The following is a 19,705-nucleotide window of genomic DNA, read 5'->3' as shown; positions in this document are numbered from 1 at the left end:
GGTTTTTCGTCCAGCAAACAGAAAATTGACCTCAGAATACAATTTACAGACAATATACGCGGAGAAATACGGCCTGGTCGTTGATGCTCCTAAAGCCCTATTACAACAACAACTGCAATAATAAGATAAATTTTTATAAAAAATTATTGCTTCCCACAGCAATAATACCGTCGTGAACCTGGTTCCTGACTACGTTAAAACAAAAGAAAAAATAAAAAAAAAAATAAAGAAGGAGATTTATTAGAGGAAATTTTATACACGAATATTTTTTATTTAAGTTTTCTTAAAGAAAATATAGAAAAAGTTGCTATAAAACTTGTTGATGTGGAGTGCTACAATAGCAGTATTCCAATTCAAATCTGAGTTCAAATCCATTATGGCACCAGTATATTGTCTTTAATCGTGTGTATTCTTTGGTCGGTTTGCTGGACACAAAAATCGAATTTCTGGGAGAAAACACCAACTCTTTCTCGAGACCGACTAACTCGGCCACGTTGCGACAACGCCCGTAAAAATCCGTCGTGTCATTGACGGAATTCGAACCCTGCCCTTTTCCACCCGGTGTGGACGGATGGTGATTATAAACACTGTGCTACAGAAGAGGACACTGTGTTTGGAATGTCTTGAACATCCTCCCTACAGCCTGACCTTGCCGCTGGGGATTTGCTTTTTTTTTTATTCACTTTAATTAGTTTAGTGGAAAAGGTTTTTTGGTGATACGAAGGTTGAATTGGAAGTTGGAATCTTTTTAAAGAGGCATAATTTTTTCGGGATTGGAGTCTTTAAAAAGACTCCAACTTCCAATCCTGAAAAATAAATGCTGGGTTCAGGTCAGCTTCCTGCTGACTGTTTTTCTTTCTTGGTGACTTACTGACTCTTCCACGCACGAATATTCCATATATTTTACATATAAAACAAGAAATAAATAATAAAGCTGAAAATTTATATTTAAGCAAACAAATATCTGGCTAGTTTGTTTACCAAGAAATTAAATGCATTTGATTTGATATTTTAAAATAATTTTACAATATTTGTTAACTATTTCCCTCGGTTATATTCAAAAATGGTAATTCAAATTTTGAAATATTATAACTAATACCAGAGAAATACGGTATTTAAAAATTAATGTAAAATTTTATTTGCGATATTTATTTTAAAATCATCGAACTTATTTTTATAAGGGTATCACACTTACTGTCGGGTCTGCTCATGGCCGCCCTCAGAAGGTATTCATGGCCGTAGACTAGTTCGTTTACCCGCTTCTCATCTTCTACAAAGTTCAGTGACACTCGGGACACTTCGTTCCTAAGGGAAAATAATAATAATAAGGGATTAGTGAGTTTTCGGCGGCTCTATTTAATAAAGATCAAGCAACTAAGGTCATGAGGCATCGTTATTCTATGATCAGTTGATCTTTCTAAACGAAAGGCAAATGGCTTAGCCACTACACTGCCACGGAGGGTTTTGACGCTGTTGTTGATGAGTGTGTAAATGGAGCACCCAGAAATGGTAGCGTTGTTTAGCAAAGCGCCCCCTGCAGCTAGGAATAGCCGAAAGCGAGTGAATACTAACTGATGTTAAGTAGACGCTGTCTGGACTGGAGAACACACCAAAGATTATTATTGATGATATGGACGAAGGGGAAATGGAAAAAAAATGTTAAACAGGGTAAGGAACAGGGGAAATAGATATAAAATAAACTTCTGGGCAGAATATTTTGCCTAGTTATGACACGCAAAGAGCATTAACCTCTCAGTATAACCAGACGAAGGTTTATCATCGTTTTAAATCAACATTGCTCGTAGTTGTTCCTGGATTTTTAGTATTCATCTGATCATGCGATCATATTTTTCCTTTTTCAAGCTTTAAGGAAGGGACTGTCTTCGAGGGAGGGGTAAGAAGTTCAACAGCGACAAAAGAAGCACTTTCCCAAGCATTTTCTAAGTTTGCAAGCGTCTTTCTTCCATTTTCTCTGTCATTCCCTTCGTCTTTGTACAATGACTCTTATCGGACTATTCTTCTCATGCAATTAATTATGGCCTATTAAGATTATGTCATTCTCCAAAATGATTTCACTTGTAAAACACTGTGCCAATTACATAATTATCGAGGACCACATGGACTTCCAGGCGCCTTCCAACGTTCTGCCTTATCAGATGTCCTAAAAGCTATTTCACTCAATTGACTTTTTGCATAACGAGGTTAAGTTGAACAAGATCGACACTTTTTAAATCTAGGAATCTTGCCTGTAGTAAGAAATCTGTCCACCTAAATTAACTTCGACATGATAATAAGATAAATTGTATCGAAATTGTAACGAATTTGGTTGGTGTTCGTTTATCACAACACATGTTTTAAATTAACAAGTCTAGGGAGCACTCCTGGAACCGCATAACTGATATGCGACTAACTGATATGCAAAACAGGCTTCAACTGAACTTAGTAAACGTCACGTTTATGGTGATACCTAATTAGAATAATCTTATAAAAACTAGGCACCGATGTATTACAAACAGTTCTTTCTGGCTCTGTGGTTTTATCCTTTTGGTCATCTGTTTACATATTCATGATTTTTAATCAGATTTTGTTTTGTTTGCTGCTCCGAAAATTCAAGTTAGCTATCATTCCGAATTCGAAACACGTAAACAAAACGCATAAGTTAAAATAAGGACTATATCAGTGGCATGCAAAGAGAAAAGGGGCTCAACTATAAATATAAATCGTTGATCCGAGAGCCAAATGAAAACTATACGAGATGTGGCAGTAAAGTTCCTGGACTGGTGGTGGTTCGATGAGTTTGAAACTAAACGGAAGTGGTATGTTGTAGTTCAAACTTCCTCCGATAGATGATGGAAAAGCAATTGTCCAGTACGCTGACAAGTTGCAAGTAACAACCAGTTTCATTAGTAGTTTTAATATTCCGTGTCATGAAAGAATACCAAAGCAACGAAAGAATACCAAATTTTGCTTTAAATTGCAACAACCAGGAAAAATTTGCAACAGAAACGTATCAAATGTTAAAAATTATTTATGACAATAAAACATTAAGTCGTATCAGTGCGTTTGAATGGTATAAGCAGTTCAAAGACGGACGCGAGGACGTTCCCGATGACCAAAGAAGTAGGCGTCCGTCAACCTCTCGAAATGAGGACAGAGTTGCAAAAGGTAGGGAAATTGTTGCAAGAGATCGTCGTTTGACCCTCAGAATGATGGCTGATGAGTTGGATATGAATAAGGAGGCGATTCATCAAATTGTGTATGAAAATTTAAGGAAAAAGAACGTCTGTGCAAAATATGTGCCGCACAGCCTCAAGAATGAGCAGAAACAACAAAGAGTGCCATCATGCGACGGCTTCATCAAGACTTCTCAAGAGAATCCTAATTTCCTTGACTGTATTGTCACTGGAGATGAGCATTGGGTGTCTCGGTAGGACCCAAGTGCGGTGGACTTCAAAATCATCACCAAGGCCGAAAATCTTTCGTTTATCGAAATCTAGGACCAAGACGATGCTGATCATGTTTTTCGACAAACAGGTTGTGATTTACAAGGAATTTATACCTGAAGGCGAACAGCCAATGCTGCGTCCTACGTTCAAGTGCTTCAAAGACTATTGAAGCGCATTTCCCGGGTGAGGCCACAATTTCTAGAGAAAGACAGCTGGTTCTTGTTGCAGGACACTGCTCTCGCCCATTCCGCACCTGTTGTGAAGACATTTTTGACGAAACATGGCATTGTACAGATCAACTATCCATTATATTCTCCTGATATAGAACTAGCGGACTTTTTCCTCTTTCCCAGTGCTTCATGCCTGGAACCACCGTCCCGATGAATCGACTCAATGTGACTTTGGCAGCATTTATAAAAAAAAATGAGTTTCGAGGTATGCCCCAATCCCTAAGCGCCTGGGGCGATCTCTCCTATTCTCCCACCCCTTTCACAAGTGAGGATAAAAGCAAAAAAATTCAATTCCAAATACTGTAAAAGAGAAATTCCCATGAAACAGAAATCCGCGTTTTGAATCTGGACCTGGAATGTTTGAGGAAAATATTTTCAAAGCCATGACCATAACTCTTTAAGATGTTCAGAATTAGTGGACTCTTTTATGATACCGGTTGCAATGATACAGAGATATACTCTATACATGTGAAGTAACTCACATAAACGGGACCTTGATGGTGTAGGTTAATTTTTTTTTCCTTTAAGAAACTGTATACATAAGCATACTGGATTATAACGCATTTTTAGTAAATACAAGGGTGTTTCAAAATATATGGTAACAGAACATCGGATATATTTTTAAAGCAAGTTTACCAGGTACAAGGGGCGTGTAGATCGCGTCTGTTACCTAACACGCTAGCGAAACTGCACCATCAGTTGCAAGATGGCAAGATTATTGAAAACAATGTCAAATGTACACTTGTGCAAAGGGATCCAATTTCATCATGTTAAGGGTACCAGTCTGGAGGAAATTAATCGTCTACTGCTGGATATGGAAGAACCAAATGTCGTATCGTGTCATGGAAAAGCTTCCATGATGTGGAAACACCCATCATCTTTCCATGTAAAGAAATTCAGAGTAACACTATCAGCAATAAAATCATGATAACGGTGTTCTGGGACAATAGCAGTGTGTTTCTTGTTGATTTTCTTAATCGGGCTAACACAGTGAGTGCTGGGAGTTACCATCAGTTACGGGTAGCTATTCTTCGGAAACGATCTGGATTGTTTGGTGAACGAGTTATCATGCTGCAAAAACGATAGGCAATGCACTGCCAACAGCAGCAGCAGCAAGTTGTTTAACATCAGGATGGTCTGGATCACCCACCACACAGCCAGATCTTCTTGCACTAAGTGATTTCCAATTCATTGACGGGTTTCCAACAAATTGATAGGTTTTGTGGTCAATTTTCTGTTTGTTGGATGAAAAGTCATGCAACCCTCGACTCAACCACGCTGTGAAAAAGACCCAAGGAATTTGCAACCAATGGTTGTAAATGTCTGGGAAGGATGCCTTAGTGTCTCGGTGGAACCAACGCTTGGTGACCATGAATATGTGGAAAAGTGATGCGTACCAAAGTTTTCTATGTGTCATTCATCCATCTATGTAGGAATAAAGTTCTTCATATAGCGCGGTTTGTTACCTTATTTTTTTGAAATACCCCATAAGTTCCTTGTATAATAAACTGTAAAATGTGCGAAATGTAAAAAAAAAAAAAAAAAAAAAATCTAATAATAAGAATAATAAATAGAAAAAATATATATAAATAAATGAATGAGGAAAATAAATAAATAATTAGGTATCATCTAGGCAACCTGTCCATTGGAAATGCTTATATAATTATAAACTATTTATTTTTCCGAGTTTTACGATTTTAGCATTTTATTTTCCCTTCTTTCTTTCTTTTTTTTTTCTGCGTCTTTGCTTTTTCTTTGATCGACTTGGGTATGCGGCGAAGTGGTTCTCTTCTTCCTAATAAAGTATGAGATGCTGCACTAGCTAGAACGGACAATTTCATTTCGGATCAGGTCGTACTCTTCATCTCCCACCTGACTGTCAGGGTCACTATGACGCGCGTGCGTGGGTAGCCTTGATGGTAAGCAAGCTGAACTCGACTAACTGGATTAGGTCGATGCCTTTCCCAAATATGGGAAAATGCGACGAATAGAACTGCTTTTTATCTCAATGATTTGTCTGCAGGGCGCTTTGGGACCCCGCTGCCATTTAAATTCGTCGGCATAACTCACAAGGAGCATTGAGTAATCCGTCCCTAACGATCCAAGAAATCATTAATCACTCGTTATGAAATAAACTATTCATAACTCGTTAAATGATCAGTAGAGTCATTAATGATTAATGTTAAAGGATCAAAAGAATCATCGGCTAATCATTAAATAGGACACAAAATCTTTTATAATTTTCTGAGTGAAATAAAAATAAAATATTTAAATTTTTAACAGATCGTATGCCTAATACATCAGATGTCAAAAGAACAATCCACTGGTGCTGCCATCTGTGAAATAAAATCAAAAGGTTTTATTATTAAATTGATTACCGTATTTTATGGACTATACGATGTCTTGTTCTTAGAATAAAACAAGTTCGTGTGAATTTGTATTTCTATATATATGCAATGAAATATTTTGACCAAAATTATTAATAATATTTTTATTAATTAATTATTATTAAACAATACCTTGCGTTTCGAAATCCAGTTTTTCCGCACGTTAGGAAAAAATATTTATCTTCGGACAACTCGAGATTTGGATGGACTCTAACGGCCAAAGCTAGAGACACCTCTCCCGAATTTTTCTATAGAAATAAAAAAAGGGAAGAGAACAAATGAAATACTTTAACATAACTCCCTGATTACACAGCAACTGAAGGGTTGTAAAATAACTCAATGCTGTGAAAAAAGTAGATTCTGTCCCGGCCTTACCTTAGGGATTTGAACTCCACAGTATTTTGGATCGTCTTTATTAGCTAAGAGTTCTACCAGAAGACTGGTATTGAATAAACCTCGGCCGTACGCAACACACGGATCCTGTCTGTAATCACGCGGATGTATGACTCCATTGAAAGGGTATTGCGTAGTGACCACAATGGTCATTTGCCCTCGTTCGCAGCGATGATTGACTGAAAAAAGAAAAACAATTCGGACATGACAATTTGTTCATTGTTAATTTTTTTCTATAATGTTTATTTAAAATTTTCACGATTTTTTTTACCCGGACTACGTACAGTTCCACCTAGAAGTTTGGAGTCTTCTACAACTTTTTGGAATCTACGAGAATATTCCAGAAAGGTGTGGAAGACTAGTGGATGTGGTAGATCACTGTAGAAGACTCCTGAAACTTGTAGATGATCCTAGAATATTCTATGAAGTGGGAGTATTGTTTCGAAATTACAGAAGATTGTAGATGATTCTAGAGGTGTTTTGCAATAATATAAATTGAGGAGTAAAAGCTGCAACTTATAAAATCTAACACCCCTCGTTCAGAGTGGTGTAAATTTCGTGTGTTTCGTTATAAACTTGGCAAGATATAAGGAACTGAGTGTTGAAAGAAGAAGTGCTATTAAAACTCTCCATATAAAGAAAGTTATTCCATGAAAAGTATTGGGAAAAAAACCATGCCCTCGTAGGTTGGACAGTTGGTAGAATCGCCATTCTCCCCACACTGGGTGGAAAAGACTTCGGGTTCGAGTCCCGTCGATAACGTGAGGAATTTTTATGGACCTTTTTAACAACGTGGCTGAGTTAATCGGTCTCAGGCGATGGTAGAATGGTTTTTTCTCCCGGGGTTTTTCGTCCAGCACAGAGAAAATCGACCACAGAATACACGCAATTTGCAGGCAATAACAAGCAATATGGCCTTAGTCGCTGATGCTCCTACAACGATAATGGAAAAAAACAACGTGTTTCATTTAAAGGTGTACAAACTACCATTCGATGATTCAAGAAGACCAGGAGTTTAAAGGGCAAATCACGATCAAGATGACTGCGCGTAACTACAGAAGCACAAGATAAGATCCGTAACACTGAATTCTAAACGCAATCGACGACTTACTGCACGTGAAATCCGAGCTGAGTTCAACAGGAACAGAGAAAACTCCCATATCTACATCCACTGTAAAACTTAATCTTAAACAATCAGGACTTCGTGGTCGTGTAGCATTCCGAAAACCCTTATTAAAAACCGAAAATCGAAAGAAACAGTTGGCAGTTGTCCAATCTTGATGGTTCTTAACCATAAATTTGGACGATTTAAGAGTGGAAAACGTACAGTGGGACAGTTGAATCCAAATTTGAATTTTTTGGATCCAAGCGTATATATGAGACGATCAACAGATTTAAAAATGGTGGAACATTGTTTAGTGCCTATAGTCAAGCACGGTGGTGGTTCCATCATCATTTGTGGTTACTTCTGTTTTTCTGGAGTGGATGACATCTTCAGAATTGAAATAATTTTAAGAAAAGGCTATAAAACATTCTTGAACATAATGCAATATCCTCTGGACTTTGTGGAAGAAATTTTATATTGTAAGATAACAACAACAATAACAACTAAACAACAGGAGAGGATAGTTTATGAGTGCCCAATGCAAATATTTTCAATTTAGAGTGACCAAAGCAAGTAGCTCATTAGCACTGGACATTTTTTATAATATTAATATTTTAATAATAATAATAATAACGAAAACTGTTGTCATACGCTGTGATTCCAAACTTTTGGGCGGGAGTGTACATATTGCTTTTAACAATTTTGTGGATGGCGTACACTAAAAGAATCTTGTTTTAATCACTTTTATAGTAAAAGCAAAATCAAATCATAGAAGTATATGAATATAATGCAAAAATATAAATATTCATTAAATGAAAGATATGTTTCCAAGTTTTCAAATTTTATTTCCAAGTTTTGTTTTGACAAGAGGGATTTTTAAACTCTGTACCATGGCAACGGTCCAGTTTGAGTCAGTGAGTTGTACCTAATAATGGCTACATCGCACTTAACATGTTATTAAGGCTAGGACGGATCGAGAAAATAAATACAGGGAAGGGGAGAAAAAAAGAGAAGAAAAGTGGACCTAAAGCATAAAAATATATCCCAACCCTCTGGACCAGGGAGGTCCTCACTTTTTGGATAATTTCGGTGGTGATTACTGTTCCGGATACTTCGCTCTCAGCTGTTCGGAAGGGTAGTTGTGGGGTTGGTTTTCAATAACAGGTTCGAGTTGCCGATGGCGGGGGAAGGCAAGAAATCACTTGAGATCTTCGGTGAGGTGCTGACTCATTTTCCAAGAAATAAGAGTCTTGGCCAACCCGGTTTGATTCCGCCAGTTTCCTTTCTGCTCTCTCTTTTTTTTCTTCCCCTTTCTTTCTTTCCCCCTGTTTTTTGGGTGTTTAGTGTGGTGTAGAATATCGAAATATCGATTTTACACCACACCATCGGATGGTACAGCCAAGAGAGGCAGATCAACTGATAGTCCCTGTTGTTAAAGTAGGTACACAATCATTAGAGAAATCCAATTTTTAAAATGTTCTTTTAAGAACAATTCAATATGCTATAAAGGTTGTTCAAATGAAAGTAAGGCCGCAGCTGCGCTGGAGGTCAGTGGAAGGCCTCTGACAAATTCTGTCTGCTCGATTCTCGAAAATTAAGGTCAAACCGCCCTCTCGTTGAAAATTTCCTTAAAAGTTTTAAGGCTAGTGAAAACATTACAGAACATAACTTGCATGGACACCTTCCAACATCCACCGGAGATGGGAATGCATCAGCTATTTAAGCTAAATCCGTTAGCAAAATAGATCTGTTAGTAACATAGCCAACATAAATCTATCGAAAAGTTTCTCAATGGACTTGAATTGATTGAGTCTGTGTAAAGAGTGTTAAAAAGACAAATTATATATAGTTCAAAACTACACCACTCTCAAAAAGTATAGGAACACAGGCACACTTACGTCACTGCCACTCACCGTCGTCATAGCCGATGGTATTCTTTTATTCTCTACCTTGTGAACTTTTATGGTTCTGGAGTATAAAATATATATATATATTTTTTTTAACACGAATTGGTCCCACTTTGACCTCCTGGGAAGGCTTTCCCACCAATGACCTACAGACTATATACCAGGTATAGTCCTCCATTCCTTCTGGCGAATAGTGACAAGTTCAGTTAGCTACCGATGTGGGCACGTTGGACTGGCACTCAGTCGATGTTCCAGTTCATCCCATAGGATTCAAATGGGAACCATACACCGACCATTCCAACTTTTGTAGATACATACCCATTCTAGAACGGTACAAACTCTATGGCATGCGGCATTATCCTGTTGACTCAAACATTGGGTCTATACCAAATAACTGCTACATCGTAAGGAGCATTCATTGTTGGCACAATGCATTCGATAATAGACGTTTTCTAGGCATTCTCCACACCCAAATTCGCCCATGTGATCAGAATAGAGCATAGCAGGATTCGTCACTGCAAAGAACCGATTCCACTTCTCTAGGGACCAATTACGGGGTCCATTGTACCATGCAAGGTGAGACTACCGATTGCGGTTGGCGATATGCATTGTCCCGCTTCCCTTCTTTAAAAAATCGAGGCTGTGGAGCGCCGTACTTACTGTGTTCGTACAGAGTTCTTTCGTGCAGGGTGCTGAGTTCGTACAGCCACCAATCAGGAGTCCTGCGGACGCCGTGGGGCAATCTCTAACTCTTTATTTGAACTTGACCTGTTCTCTTCTCTCTACCACAGTCCTCCTTCAGTACCCCCAACTGCACCACTTTTCTTGCTCCTTTTCGCCTGGGGGGGGGGATGCCTTACACTCTGCCATACCCCGCCATCTTCCCTGTCTTCCACTTTTCTGTATTTTCTGTGCTCTTTCCTTGGCCGCTCTCCACTTTCGCTCCTTCAGGGGTGTGGACGGCCAGTCAGATGTCTTTCTACGTCATAGCTCGGCTCCTTGTGCCAGTGGACGGATGCTGTGAAGCTCCTTCCTGGTGCTTCCCAGTAACGAACAGGCCAGTCAAACAACCCACACTACCCACCATCGAATGGCTTTGCAATGTTGTGCAGAATCACAGAGTACTTAAAGCGGACTTGTAGGAAACCACAGGAACCGCATAACAATAACATTATGTCCATTATGTGTTCGTTCGTACAGACCCTTGTTGATGCTTTAAACTCTTGGTTGATATTCTGCAGAGATATCTGATGAGATTATTGTACTAGCCTTCCGAGTACCCTGTGGCCACGTAGTATGAGCTTCCGTGGTCTGTATGTTGCTTGACAATGTTGGTACTAGCTACTGTTTCGCAATAACATTGCAGAAGGTCGACTTTGGATTGTATAGGCTGTCAGAAATTGCACTAATCGATAGGCTGGTGATGTATCATTCGACAATAACATCCCTCTCGAAATCAATGAGCTCGGTTCTACGTGCCATGATGAGAACAAATTTGTGTGGATGATACACCTTTGCTATATACCGGTCTGAGTCAAGGGGGTGCTCAGATAGTTTTTGGAGGGTAGTATATATGGAAATGATAATGCCAGAACAGCCGAATTATGTAAGCAGTCAATGGCACTGATCAATGCGAATCTCAATTGGGTGGAAGGCATCATTCTGAAAACACTGTTTGATTGTAGGTCCAGAATCTTATTGATTTATCTGTTAATGGCTGGCTCGTATCTGATAAGCATTTACCTTATATCTGACAAGAAAGAAAGAAAAGCTGCAATCATGCATTGTCACTTACCTAAAAACGTGTGATCGTCTAGCTGCAAAGTCGGCAAAGATGTCGTGGAGCAAAAGTGATCCCAGAGCAGGCTTCACCTGCAGCTAAACTGTCTCTTTAACCGGAGAGGTTGCTACTTCGAACTCCGTTTCCGGGAAGGTCACCTTGCCCTCATCATAGCTCTACCGATGCACGTGTCAGCCCTTAAGGCAAGTGTCCGTCACGCAAAGCGTAGGAAGCCCATTAATTATTCGGGTCATCGATACCAGTAATTTAGTAGGAGGTCGCACCGAGTGGGGGTCATAAACACGGGGTGGATGGACCTCGCCGGTACCGCTATTCGTCCAGCGTTCGCAGTTAGCCGTACACGAGACCGAAATGAGCATTTGCAAATGAGCAAAAGCTGCGCAATTGAATTTTAAAATGAGTGTCCAATGTCAGTCGGATGCCAGTGGGGTTGGGGGTTCGTATGGATCTTCTTATTCATCAGATTTAGTCGGTAACTCATTCAGAATTTCTTGCACGTCCGTCCAGTGTGTGTTGAAATCAAAGAGCTTAAAAATGTTTGCCACTGACAAGTTGCCATGATGAAGTTGAAAGTGGGAGTCACAAATCGACAGCATCAACTTTATTGATGTCAATAAATATTTAACCGCAAATAATATTTAATATTTAAATAACAATTATTTAATAAAAAATACGAAATAAGTATTTAATATAAATAAGGAATAATTATTTAAAGTGAAAATGCGTTAAGCGAACAAATTATCGCAATAGGAAATAATGTAAATGATGGATGTTAGGTAAGTAAAATAAATAAATGTTCTTTATTGTAAGATACAAAGTACACACAGGTACCATTGCTTTGCAAGCTCTTCATGGTACCATGCTAGGGGTTATGCTATATGTGAATGCGGTATTCAAGTGGTTGTTGTTGTTGTAATAGGGTTTTAGGAGCATTAGAAACTAAGGCCACATTGCTCCGTGTGTATTGTCTGTAAATTGCGTGTGTTCTGTGGTCGGCTTCTGTTTTGCTGGACGAAAAACCCGAGTTTCCAGTAGAAATAATCCTGCACCCCTCGCCTGACACCGACTAACTTAGCCACATTGTGAAAAAAAACGCCCCATAAAAATTTCTCTCGTCATCGAAGGGACTCGAACTCGGGTCTTTTCCACTCGATGCGCGATTCTACCAACTGTGCTACCAATGAGGGCCACACAGGCTTGAACCAGAGTGAACTCAAACGCGCGTACCAGTTCACTCTCGCTTTGACTACTCGGCCACATCGACTTTAACGAGGGTGAGAGGTTTAGGAGTTGTAAGATGGAAAGTGGACTTTATAATATAAGATAATAAATGAATAAATAAATACTATTAAAATTGTGAATACATTTTAATTAATTTATCACGACTCACGTCCATTCTACAAAGTGACCTTTACAACTTTACAACTTTGCAACTAAATTTTAAAAAAAAAATGTAATAAGACAATGAAAAACAGTTTCCCTTTCGCAATTTTGAAAAGTTTTATGGCCATACGAAAACATTATATATGTTCTCAACACATCCAGTCGACAGTCCACTTCAGACCAGGCCCATATCAGTAATCAGTCATCGAGTCTCAGTTGCTATGATAAATCATGTTTTCGTGTATTTGCCATTTAGTTCTGTAAACTAAATCTTTAACGTAGTTCCACAAAATAATTTAATACAGTAATGTACCATGAACGTAGTGGGCAAGGAATCCGATCCTAGGACTTAATGGTCAAGTAATCTCCATTTGGACTGTGTTGTATGTATTTTCCTACAATGTGGTGGATTTTCTGATCTCCAAGTTACTAAGTTGCGTCCACTCACCTTTTCAGACAAATAAAAGTTTTATGAATAATACAAGATGTGCCAGTCCATTATTTTTAGAGGTAGTGTCTTTGTTCTTGAGTTAACTGTCGTGAAATAATTTTATCTATTCCCAACCATCTGCGTAATATCAAAAAGCAAGGTAATGTTCTCCTCTGTCACTTTCATAATCTTGTAAACTCCTCTGATTCTATATAGCTGTTGTAGAGTATAAACAGGAAATCAGAAATTTATTCAAGGATAGTGTCCAAGATAGTGTCCATCCACGTTACTGTGACCCTCTCACCTAATCACACAGAAGAATCCATTTTAAATGGTGCTGCGTCAATTGAATCCAACAACAAGAATGAATCTAGAAGCCTATAGTCCGAATCTCGAAGTATCTTCAGTGGAGAGAGAGAGAGGAAAAAGGACACGAAATCAAATTTTTATTTTTAAATTATGGAAATTTAAAAACAAAAATTATATGTCCTAACCTTTCATAATCAAGACTATGTAATACTGGTAGAGGATGCACAGAAACAGATAATAATTAAGCTAATTACTTATTGTTTATGCATCGATGGGTATTGGTCCCCGACAAAGTGCCCATCAATGTATAAAAATGGTAATTAGTATTAGTTTTATAATTAATTTTTAAAAAATGGCTTCTTTGGTACACAGATTCTTCTATTATAATGTCGTACTTATCCTGCAAATCGCATTATTTATGAATTCATTTTGAAATTAATAATGTTTATTTATGGGGGCACTAGAAGACGCAAATTTTTTTTGCCCGGGGCACAGGAACACATAGTTACAGCTGTCTTCAGTACGTTTCCAAGAAATTCTGTTCGTTATTTCAACAGATTTGATATAAACTGAACTGTGTCATTGTTATCAAGCTATTTCCCACTTGAGGATACACCCCAGGGTTAGCCATTGGCTGGAAGGGTGTGGTTTACATTCTTGGTACGAAACGAACCTGCATAAGCATGAGGTTACATGGTCCATGGGGCGTTCACCCTGAATGGTTACATACAAAGCTTTATATACTCATTTTTTTTTTAATTCCATTGTTTTTGTACAAAACACAGAACTGGCAATTTCCACAAGATTCAAAATTGTCCAACACTGGCTTTACAAAATTGGCTTTCTACTGTAGTTTACATTCTGTTTTCGGGTCGGAATTTTGTAATTTCCTGAAATCACGTGATTTAGTTAAATGACATCATTTCAGGTCGAATAAATATATTTTTTATTTAAAAAAAAAAGGATGATGCTGTTGTAGATGCAAAACACGAGGTTCAGTTCATTGACCAACACATAGTTAAGAAACGGTGTGGCCTTCGGGGCGATCCGCCATTAGTTCGTTGGATGTCAGAATACATCCCTCATTTGCAAATACATTGAAAAGTGTCTCGCACCCATCGCTTTATACGCATCTGGGCTATGGTCCTCAGCCCCATCAAGTATTGCAAGTAAATTCCTGGTAATTGAACATTCTGAGGTGGTTGAACAGGATCCATGGTAACCCATTCACCATCTCTAGATCTATACTACATACAAACATGAATATGACACCATGAAAAATCAAAATTCTGGAAAAGAACTTCATCACTCTTGCCAAGGTACTGATTCCCCCCAACGTGCGAGAAATCATCTCAGCATAAAGTATCCATCCTGGAGAGCGACATAATGGACGTTATAGGTCGACTCTTGCCAACTTCTTCTACCTTAGAGACATGTTCCCAGAAAATATTATCGAACATTTCAACCAGCTGCAAATTTACCCCAACAAACTATTGGATAACAAGAAATGCAGGAAGACTTGTATCGAAGCCTTGGCCTACAGTTAATCCTGACACGATCGTGTCACTCCATCTACCAGTCTATCACATACCATCTATGGACGCATACATTCAGGAACTCCAGTACTTGAAGACTTTGGCTGTCTTTTTAATAGAGTGTAACTGAATTCATTGCAAATCAAACATTATCAATCGTCCTTTTAATGTATACGTTGTTTTTTTTAATTCTGTGTACACCCTTCTAGCCAACAAGCTGTACAGGAAGTTAAATAAAACTTAATAGACTGAATAATAATAATTTAAAATAGATTGATCTTTTGTCATCGATCCTTAACTTTTTTGCCAGTGTATTTTACTATCCGATCACCCATTTATATGTTTATTACTAACATCAATATGTTGTCTAATTAGCCCGATTACTGGCAATTACTACCACGTTACTAATGCCGCGTGCAGATATTAACTTACATAACAAATAGCGTGCCAGGTGGCGCTGCTTTCCAAAATTGATGCGTTGAAGTTCTGTGGGTGCACCACTACCATCCGTTCTATCAAGAGTGCCGCTTTGCAACCCATCGGTGGTACTGCGATCACGTGATCCTTCCACTAAATCATCTCCCGTAATATAGTCAAATATCTCTTCGCATCTCGAAGTCAGGTGCCCCCGCCGAGGCCGACAGCGTTGTAGCGAAATGACTCATCGTGGTCCCTCCTCGGCTTCATGTTGCGTTTAATATCGACGTTTATACGCAGGTTAGAGGTGACTCAGCAACCTGCGCGCAGGCGTTAGTTTGCTCACTCTCATCATAAATTTAAAGCATCCAGTAAGGATTACTACGCAATTAAATGGACACGTTTCTCTCGCTGTGTATCTTCAAGGCAAACGATTGGCGTGAGCGCAACCTGGTGTCAATGATTGAAAGCGTTTCATTCAGAGATTAAAATTATTGGGTATACAAAAGAAAGGTACTATAATCAAAAGGGCAAACTAAGAAATCTCTTATTACCTATTGGTGTGAAATCCTGTTCTTCGATTTGCTGAATTTGTTGACCACTCACCTGAAAAAATAAAACATTCACTATTAAATACAGAGATTTATAATATTTAGTGAAATTACACTTTTGTTTATTTTTATCCTAAATCTTCAGTTAATTTGCCATGTTTTATCATCGCTAGATTAAAAATGTGCCCTCGTGGGTAGCACAGTTTCTAACACCGCCGTCCTCCCACACCGCGTGGAAAACCTGAGATCGAGACCTGAGACCTGAGATCGAGTCCCATCGATGACGTGAGCAATTTTTATGGGCCATTTTCACACCGTGGCTGAGTTAGTCGGTCTCAGGCGTGGGTAGCATGGTTTTTCTCCCGGAAACTCGGGTTTTTTGTCCATCAAAGACAGAAAATCGACCACAGAACACACAATTTTTAAAATCAGTGCAATATGGTCTTATTTGCTGATGCTCTTACAACAACTAAATATGTCCAGAAGAAAGCCTTCGATTTATCAACGCCATCTAGTCCCGTGCACTGTACACGTGACTACAATGCGCTGGTTGCCCTAGTATCGACAATAACTATTCAAACCAGTGATGTACACTACCCTACCATTAATACCCGGACGCCTGCATATCTAAAAATAAAATTTACTTGCAGGAAAATTGTGTTGAAACCTTTAGCTTTTATGACAGCCTCTAGTACTCGAGGAACGCTCTCCACCAATTTTTTGTAAAATATCCTCCGATATTTTCCCCCATTCGGCCTTCAAAGCAGCGAAAAGTCAGATCTGTTTTTTTGGACAGTCTCTCCTCACACGCACACGACGATCCAATTCTTCAACTCACAGGTTTCTAGAGGATTAAGGGCACGGCTGTGGGCTGGCCAGTCCAACTTTTCTACATTCATGTCCTCTAACCAATCCGTCACAATGCGAGTAGTATGGGATGGAGCGTTGTTTTCCTAATACAGGCCTTCCCCGATTTGCTGCCACAACTTAGGTAATACATTATTATTTCATGGTTTTGTCCAAAGCAACCAATGGTTCAAGGCCAAACTATGATAAACAGCCCCAGACCATCAGGCTGCCTCTACTAAACTTTATTGTAGGGACGATACAGTCTGGCAGGTTTTCCAGGCATCCGCCATATCCAACCAACCACGACCGTCGAACTCTAGACCATGCACTGCGAATCATTACTCCCAAGAACATCTTTCCATTGGTCTGCGGTCCAAGAACGGTGGGCAACACACCAAGCAGTAACAAGCAGTTCTGCGCACTATACTAGTGCCAATGTGTCCAATCGTCTCGTTGAGAGTATGTGTATGTGCGTCTGTGTGCTGCGACAACATCGACCTGCATTTCGAGCAAATTATTATTTGCAAAACTCACCTGTCACGTTCCTTCAGCTTTGTAGGATTTCCCAGTCATTTCGTGAGGGTTTTAGCACCAGTCTACTTCCATTTGCAGATCACATCACCAATCGTGGATCTAGTGATCTTCAATTCCGTTGAAATGTCAAGTACAGACTAATTGCTTATGTGGCATTCTACTATCAATCCTCACTGGAAGTTTGTTAATTCCATCGTGTCTTCTTGACTTCAAAATCGTACTACGTTTCCTCGAAGGCCTACCAGCATATTTAGAGTTGTCTAACATGTCGTGCTTTAGTAGGATGTGACCAATATTTTGGTAAGATCGTGCATTTGTAAAAAGAAGGAAAACAGTTCATAATGGCTGTATTTTTGGCGTTGTCGCTGTCATATCAACAAAAAGCTTGGCACAGGGTTCTCCCACCCCTTTTGTTCAGTTGTGCCCTCGCGGATAGCACGTGGGTATAAACTGTTCCCCCTCACACCGCGTGAAAAGACCTGGGGTGGAAACTTGTCAATGACGCGAGGAATTTTTATGGGCCCTTTTCTTACTATGAATGGAGGGGTGTCCGGACATTCGGTAGGGACCTGTGCATCATTTATGTTAAAAACGTTGACTATACATTTATTTTTATTATTTTTTGTTGCATATGGCATACAGATATCTGCATACGTATACAGGTGGCATACGATATCTGCATGCCATCCGCCGTAGGCAAATAAAAGAATGAATGACGTAGTATAAGACACCTATAAAAAGAACTGTTGTGCTTCGATGTAGCCAATAAAACTGAACCATGGGAAAGGCGCGCAATCCAGCGACATCACGAGAGGCAGTCATAGGTTGTTGGTTGTTGTTGTTGTAGGATTTTTAGGCGATTTTCCGGGAGAAAAAGCCATGCTACCTGCGCCTGAGACCGCCTAACTCAGCCATGTTGTGAAAAAGGCCCATAAAAATTCCTCGCATCATTTTAACGGGATTCAAACCCGGACCTTTTCCACCAAGTGTTGGAGGATAATGATTATACCAGCAGTGCTATTCACGAGGGCCACGCTTTGCTGATTCTTTCTGATTTATTTTTGATTAATTAAAACAACATATATTTTTTCTGTCATTTAGACTGCTTTTAAACCTTCGGAGACTCGTTAAAGTACTTTTTCTTTTTTTTCAAAAGGATAACTTTTTGCAAAAATTAGTTCGCGTCCATCATCACTTTAAATCTCCCTAGGACTCCTCAGAGGACGAAGAGAGAGGCTGGTGATCCCTGGAATCTTACATGCTGCTCACAGATGACCTTGACTGATAAACGCGTGGTATAAATGTGACTGGAAGCCGACCACGTGCGTGTTCAAAGTCACGCACGTTGCGTGTTGGAATCGGCACGACTCCACAAAAATACGCGGCCATTGTTAACGAATGAAATGTTTGCACTCTTCTTATTGTCAATGAATACCCAATAACTCAACTAACACAAGAGTTCTTCAAACGTTTGTCTCAACTAACCAGTGTTTGAAGAAAGCTTGCAACACTTCTGACGTTTCTGTCACAGTCTCTATGGCCACTCATACCACTTCGGACACTATAGTGAATAATAAAACGTTGCTCTCTTTTCACATCTTCCATCATGTAGCTCACAAAATGGTTTACACTGACAGCACGGTAAGATAAGGCCAACTTTTCAACCACCACACAACGTGACAGAGCTTGCAACTGTACAACTGTGTCAGCGTATTCATGGATGTATACTCTCCTGCCATCTACCTGTCATCAATCACAAGGAGTATCACAAGACTTCAGGTCCTGTTTTGTGCTGTATAGGTAGCGCCCTCTTCGGTTTTTCCTGTATCTTAAAGATTGTCAGCGTTATGAGCTGCCTGCGTTCAGTGGAAACTATTCGCAGATGACTTGAAAATCTACGAAGTTCTCAATTCATCCTTGCACTTGAACTTTCCCTTTTCATACTTGACGAGGACTGGTCGGAAATCAAAAAGATACTTTTTTTTTAAATTCTTTTCCACAAATATTTTATAAACCAATGTCTGGTTTTTTTTTTTTTTTTTTCTAGACACTTAGGAAAGTTATATGCAAAACTGAAAGTTTGCAAACTTGAAATGAAGAACTGCATTCGCGGTATGTGGTCTTGTTCCATCTTATCGGGGAAATGTTTCTTCATTGTTCATTCCCCATGCTTTGAAGAATTGAAACCAAGTGGTCTTGAAGGAGTTTCGGGCAGTGTGCCTCATTAACTGTGTCGTTCAGAAAAATGACATTCACATCCTCCAAGAACAAGGCTGTTCAAATTCCTTTTACTAATTTCGAAATTGTTGATCTTAAAGATCAACACTGCAACTCACACTGCAATGTAACGAAACGGCCAGTTTGATAAGACCTTTAAAAAAGACGTTGTTCAGAAATTAAAAAAAAAAATTCATTAGTTTCCTACAGA

General features: G+C 39.1%; 1 protein-coding gene across 1 annotated transcript in view; it reads right to left on the bottom strand.

Moving 5' to 3' along the window:
* Window positions 1–19,705, bottom strand: part of LOC150090336 (uncharacterized) — a 91,135-nt gene that overhangs the window by 21,646 nt on the left and 49,784 nt on the right. Inside the window, exons 2-5 of the mRNA XM_090389810.1 lie at window positions 15,898–15,949; window positions 6,439–6,635; window positions 6,196–6,311; window positions 1,196–1,305 (exon numbers count right to left, since the gene is read on the bottom strand). Of these exons, the coding sequence (XP_090245936.1) occupies window positions 1,196–1,305; window positions 6,196–6,311; window positions 6,439–6,635; window positions 15,898–15,949 (475 nt within the window). The remainder of the gene's footprint in view (window positions 1–1,195; window positions 1,306–6,195; window positions 6,312–6,438; window positions 6,636–15,897; window positions 15,950–19,705) is intronic.

The sequence above is a fragment of the Mastigoproctus giganteus genome, chromosome 2 (genome assembly GCF_048544385.1).
Source record: "Mastigoproctus giganteus isolate SK-2022 chromosome 2, ASM4854438v1, whole genome shotgun sequence".
In the NCBI taxonomy this organism is placed as follows: Eukaryota; Metazoa; Arthropoda; class Arachnida; order Uropygi; family Thelyphonidae; genus Mastigoproctus; species Mastigoproctus giganteus.
The sequence above is the reverse complement of the archived record's forward strand: the minus strand, read 5'-3'. Positions and strand labels throughout refer to the sequence as shown.